Source organism: Anarrhichthys ocellatus, unplaced genomic scaffold (assembly GCF_004355925.1).
Source record: "Anarrhichthys ocellatus isolate YVR2014 unplaced genomic scaffold, GSC_Weel_1.0 scaffold135, whole genome shotgun sequence".
NCBI classification, from domain to species: domain Eukaryota; kingdom Metazoa; phylum Chordata; class Actinopteri; order Perciformes; family Anarhichadidae; genus Anarrhichthys; species Anarrhichthys ocellatus.
This window is the reverse complement of record NW_022280165.1, coordinates 410,679-416,756: the sequence shown is the minus strand read 5'-3', so window position 1 is coordinate 416,756 and position 6,078 is coordinate 410,679. Positions and strand designations below refer to the sequence as shown.

The following is a 6,078-nucleotide window of genomic DNA, read 5'->3' as shown; positions in this document are numbered from 1 at the left end:
CGGACTCTCCTCCGCACTGAGCGGACTCTCCTCCACACTGAGGAGCGCGTTGGAAGTCCAAACTTGCAACATTCTTTTTCGTACTAAAGATTGATTTTGGTCTCTAAAGCAGTAGAAAACTTTGACTCATTTTGAGACTCGACACATCCAGATGTTGCTGTCTCGGGACAGAAACACTAAGGATGCAAACAAACGGACAGAAGATATTAATCCACCTACAAGACGCTTGTGTCTGTCGTCTGCGCTGCCGTTGCTCTTCTCGCTCTGCTCCGCTCATGCCTTCTTCACAGGTGCTGCTTCTCTGCTCATACAATCTCTCTTCAAGGACGTCGTCATCGACGCCTTTACCCGCCTGTTTCTCTTCCTTTTCCGTCTCCGCGCTGTTTTCCGCCTTCATGGTCTTTACTGGTTTTATTGGCACGTTAATGTCGGCACTTGTTGTTCACCGTGTTCATTTGATTTTACACATTTCACTTTCTGCCATGGTTCAGGATTATCTACGTTGGATTCACTTCTTGTTTCCCGTCATCACAGTTTGTGTGTTTTTATCTTAAGCCTGTGAATGAAACTTTATGCTGCTGTCATCTTCTCAGCTTTCAAAGTATCTACTTTCTGTGCAAAACACGATTGCAAGAATTTCATACTTTTGCGAAAGAAATGCTTTTTGCAATTACACATTTCTTCCCTTAAAGATCAGGCTGGCATTATTCTGCACGGTAGTCAGTGTCCCGAGCCTTCCCCATCTTGTCTGTGGCTCTCAGCCTGAAGCCCGTTGGTTCTTACTGAACACGTGAACCTTTCAAAAGGAAGAGAAATACGTAGTTTAATCTGACCATGCCGGCTGCTGTAGTTTGTAGCAAACATTACTCTTTGTTGGGGACTACTTTCAGCTGCGGAATAACACACAATAAGTGTTCTAGTGAGTGTTCCCGGCAGCAGGATATGAGATTAATATAAAAACTACAATGTCCATAGAAATGAAGGGACCTGAGCGGCTCACTGAAGGGTTCTTCATTTTAATTAACTGAGCTCTTTGGCACAGAGGCATCAGATATCAGTGTTTGGCCGAGCAGACAGTGTTGGAGTGTTTTGGGTCTTTTCATGAGATCTATTGACTGTGAGAATATTGTCAGCCTCATCCTCAGCATCGCTCGTTTAACCTTAATAGGATGAAGTGAAGCTTGGTTTTTGCTCTTGTACCTCATGTCGTTGGTTTTTGAGTGTTGATCTACGTCACTGTTTGATGTTTCTTTCCTCCGCTTGCATCGCATCCAGTGTCTCATTTCTACTGTTGTCCTAAAGGTGACCAATCAGGTTTTCTTCCTCTCTGAGGACCGAATGGATTGCTTTGACTAGTATCGGCAATTGTTGCATTGCTGTTTCCAACCAGTGTGTAGTATAGCTGCTGTAAGAGCCGAGCACACGCATGGATGTCACATCTGACTGCAGTGATACTGACTGACTGCAGAATAGATATTAAGTAAAGAGAAAGTAGAGATTAGTGTATACTACTATGCATACAAGCCTTTATGAAGATTGACCGTTCTTATTTATGCAGCTTGATGCTCTGTGTGCAACTGTCAGATGCCAAAATATGTTTATCTTGGACGAGGCAGTGCTTCTCCTCTGTGGTGTGATGTGAGCTGAGAACTAAAGGTGAACATCTGCTTTCATCTTTCTGTTTTTCTATCTTTACATTTGGAAAAAGCTTGAATTGTAAAATATTTTTGGGAAATACTCGCATGGACGCATTGGACCTTTCATTGAATATAACTAATGCTACAGCTAGCAGCCTTTTAGCGTGACTTGGCTTGTTAGCGTGACTTGGCTTGTTAGCGTGACGTAGCTTGTTAGCGTGACTTAGCTTGTTAGCGTGACTTAGCTTGTTAGCGTGACTTGGCTTGTTAGTGTGACTTGGCTTGTTAGCGTGACTTGGCTTGTTAGCGTGACTTGGCTTGTTAGCGTGACTTGGCTTGTTAGCGTGACTTAGCTTGTTAGCGTGACGTAGCTTGTTAGCGTGACTTAGCTTGTTAGCGTGACTTAGCTTGCCTTGTAAACCACGGGGGAACGGCTGTCCTGGGTCCGCCCAACAGGAACGTTCTGTCCGTATTAAAAGAAGTGTTAAACCAAGAACTCGCCATCTTATGGGGGCTATGGACCAGACTATTTCCTGGTTGGATATAACCCTGTAAATTGCAATTTGTCCTTTTTATATTTAGTTTTTTGTACAGATAAAACAAACATAATGTGTTCATTAGCGAGCATTAGATGTGTTGGGGGGGTTCTGTTGCAGTTAGACAGATCCAGGCTAGTTGTTTCCACTTTGTGCTAAGCTAACCGGCTGCTAGCTGTACGTAGCTATATGATCGCTATCAATCATCTCGTCCTGTTGAGGCGTATTCACTACAATGTTAAAAAATAAATGATTGAGAAATTAATTTAGATTTGAAGTGAAAACAAAAATAATAACTCATAATGCAGACTAAAGTAATATTCATAATCCCAGCTCACAACACGTCCTGTTCGTAATGAGAAAGGATGCTTTTAACACTTTGTACCTCAGTTAAACTGCTGTTAAAATGTGTTTCAGTAACAAATGGAGTTCATTTCACTTCCACTTCAGTCAATTCAAAGACTTTCTCATTCTAACTCAAGTTACAGACACTAACAAATACTCTTAAATGATTTAAAGTTACATTTATAGCATTTCTATATTACATTGACTGAGCTGGAGGTTAAAGGTCCATGCTGCTTTTATTTCACTAAACATCACAAGCTCTGGAGAGAAGTGTCTTATCTGCCATTTTCACTTCAGGTATAGCAACTAATAACCGGGTTCATCTTTATGAATTTGTTCCTCGTTTTTGTTTTTCAGTCCTGTTCTGGGTTTAACTGCGTTCTGTTGTGTGGATTAGTTGAATGTTGTCGGTCGTTCTGGTGTTTCCTGTGCACTGTCCCCTGAACTGCACACAGCTGTGCACTGTCCCCTGAACTGCACACAGCTGTGCACTGTCCCCTGAACTGCACACAGCTGTGCACTGTCCCCTGAACTGCACACAGCTGGAGGACAAGAGACGGACACTGGTTGTGAACTGCTCGCCCCGTTGTTCCCTACATGGCCGTACAGCAGTAATCCCAACAATGATACTAACATGGTACTTATTGTCTCTGAAATAAAAAGGTTAGCTTCTTTTGCACTCCTGACTGTTTGGTGTTTGAGTATTTCTGTTCTTCACATGAAGTGCTGAGAATCCACCACCAGAGGGCAGTCAAACTCAACCAGTGGTTCCCAAACTAGGGGTCGTGGCCCCTCGGGGGGTCATGGGTCATGAGATGATTTACAAATTCAGAAGGAAAAGAAAACTTTCTTCTAATTTTAGCTTTTGTCTTTTGAATTAATAACTACCATCACGTCATCAGCCCTTATTCTAATGAGACAATCCCATACTGGTTGAACTGGTCAAAATCAGATCAAATAAAAACTAAATCTTGTTTTTAGGTATTCTAGCGCCGAGGCTCTACGGAGGGAGAAGTTGGTATATACTGAAATATCTCAGCACCTATTGAAAGACATTTGGTACAGATATTATTATTATTACAGATCTTCATGGCCCACAGGGTAAACCTCATATCTGCATCAGCACTTTGTCTTGTTTCTTTGCACTTTCTTATGCCGATCATCTTGTGACTCCTCATTTCTATGTTATGGAACCTCTGTTCTCGCAGCTTCTTTCACTTCCAGGCTGTTCTTCTGCTTTTCTTCACTCTTGGTTCAGATTTACACGCTAGAATATAGATTAAGACAAATAAGTCATATTTATTTGAGATTTTTTTTCTTAAATTGAACAAATAAAAAAACAGACGCGCTGTTAGAAAAGCATGTCACATATCAGACCAGCTGACACTCGCACTCAGTCGTCATGAAGCACTACAGCGTCATCGGCTATAATGTCCAATGAAACAGTTCATGTACAAAACAAAACAGAGGTGAATTCCAACTTTAACATTCAATGATGCCTGTCTATAAATGTGAAGATGTCCATAATCCTTCAAAACGTTTGTGTAACTTTTTAGAAGTTATTCAGTTTGTGTCTCTTTTTGTGTATAAAACCTGCTTTTTAAATATCCTGTCAATGTCTGTAAGAGTTTGTGTGGCTGTCGTGGTTTAATCTGCCTTAAAGGGCCAGTACACCCAAATATGTCGCTGTGTTTTTCTTTAATATTTAAAGTTGTGATTGGCACATACAAATCTCAGGGGCAGACATTTCCCCACATCAAACTGCATGTCTCCATGCAGAAATGCAGAAGACATATATTTCTGTGAATTGGGTGAACTGACCCTTTAACAGCATCCTCTCTAGTAGGAACATGTCACTATTCCCAGAGCCTATTCTCCGTTTAAACTGAACTTCCAGCTCAGGCTGAGGCTTCTTCAGCCCCTCGTCCCCATCTCTCTCTCATGCTCTCTGGGCTCCGGAGGACCGGGCTTTCCTCGCCCGCTGCAGCCGCTGACTCTCCCTGCGCTGGTTGATGGCCTTGGTGCTGGCCCGAAGCATGCGGAGCCTCAGAGCACGAAGACGCAGCTGAAGGTCCTGGGGGATCTTCCCTCCTTTGGCCCGGATCTCCTTCAGCCTCTCAATGGGCGTTCTGGTCAGGGTGAAGTCACAGATGGTGGCATGTGGCTCCATTCCAACGCGGCACCGTCGCATGGACGGGTAGTAACCCTGGGCCCAAACCATCACCTTGTACTCGCCCGGGTTCAGTAGACGCCAGTAGTCCCCGTCAGCAGCTAAGGAAATAAAAATGAGACAAAGACTTATTGTACCGTCTCGACAGCCTAAATGTGAATGTAGTGTATTTAAAATTTGCAACATGCAAGTTAGTGACTTCCTACTTGTGTCATCCCAATGTTCACAAGAATAAGAGGAATAAACTAGCACATGACAAAATAAACCAGAATCTCTTTGTTTTCACTTTGTTATTACTTCTAGAAATATATCCATGTGGTCAAACATATCTATGATCTGTAATTGCCTTTCCGTTGAGATTTCCACTTCTGGACACAGTTACTGTTAGTTAAAGACATTTTCTGCATTAATATTGCATTTCAAATATAAAATTGAGTGTCTTGAACCTGATCGGATGTCGTGGTCGTGGTCCTCCACCTTGATTACAGCATCTGCTATTCCCTGTCTAGTCAGCTTGTCCCTGACCACACCCTTGATGCCTCTGTGAACCTGAGTGAAGAGCAAACGCTGCACTGTGAGGCTCCAGAGAGAAGATGAAGGCAGAAATAACTCTGGATTTGAGAGCTGGTGCAGCCGATGACTCGGTGCAGATGCTGTAGAGGCAGAGCGACTGACCTGCTCCATGTAAATCAGCAGAGACTCCTTGTTGTTCTCCCACTCGATGGGAAGCTCACTGACGTGAGGGAACTTATCACAGGACAACTCCACTGTCACCTCGAAGCAGTTGGTGTGCATGTAACTGAAGTCATTCATACCTGCAGGACAGACAGACCAGCATATCAACAGTGATTTTATGACTTTTGAAAAATAGCTGTTTAGATTAATATTTGATTCTATTATTAGATGAGCTTAGTGCACAAGAGAAGAATGCAAACAAAAAATGTACTATTTGTACTATTACTAAGTGTTTCAGTAAATGTAACATTCACAGATACGAGGGGCAATGAATCCCTAAATTGTAGACCTTAAAACGCGCTTCAGTATTTCAGACTATGTGTACTGTATATACAATGAGTTGGTGTACTGTTGTTTAACTCATCAGTCAGCACATACTCTTTGTCTCTCTGTCCAACTATTCCATCATTGCTATTCTCTACTTGTCCACCAGATGCCCTCAGACTTCTCCACCTGTCCAGTGACCTGAGTCCCACATCCACCTGCTCACCTGTGTCTCATTTCGCTAAGCATCCCGTCAGTACTTACACCAGCCCCGTTTCCCCAGGCAGTCCCATATTGTCAGTGTTGCATTGTGTCCTTCTGTTCCAGCCACCTGAACCCTGGAACCTGTACCCCGCTCCAGTCCTGTTTACCTGTACCCCACTCCAGTCCT

General features: G+C 43.0%; 1 protein-coding gene across 1 annotated transcript in view; it reads right to left on the bottom strand.

Annotated features, from left to right (window-relative positions):
* Positions 1–3,144: 3,144 nt before the first annotated feature.
* Positions 3,145–6,078, bottom strand: part of cpxm1a (carboxypeptidase X (M14 family), member 1a) — a 10,736-nt gene continuing 7,802 nt past the window's right edge. Inside the window, exons 11-13 of the mRNA XM_031877413.1 lie at positions 5,364–5,503; positions 5,135–5,237; positions 3,145–4,789 (exon numbers count right to left, since the gene is read on the bottom strand). Of these exons, the coding sequence (XP_031733273.1) occupies positions 4,458–4,789; positions 5,135–5,237; positions 5,364–5,503 (575 nt within the window). The 3' untranslated portion in view covers positions 3,145–4,457. The remainder of the gene's footprint in view (positions 4,790–5,134; positions 5,238–5,363; positions 5,504–6,078) is intronic.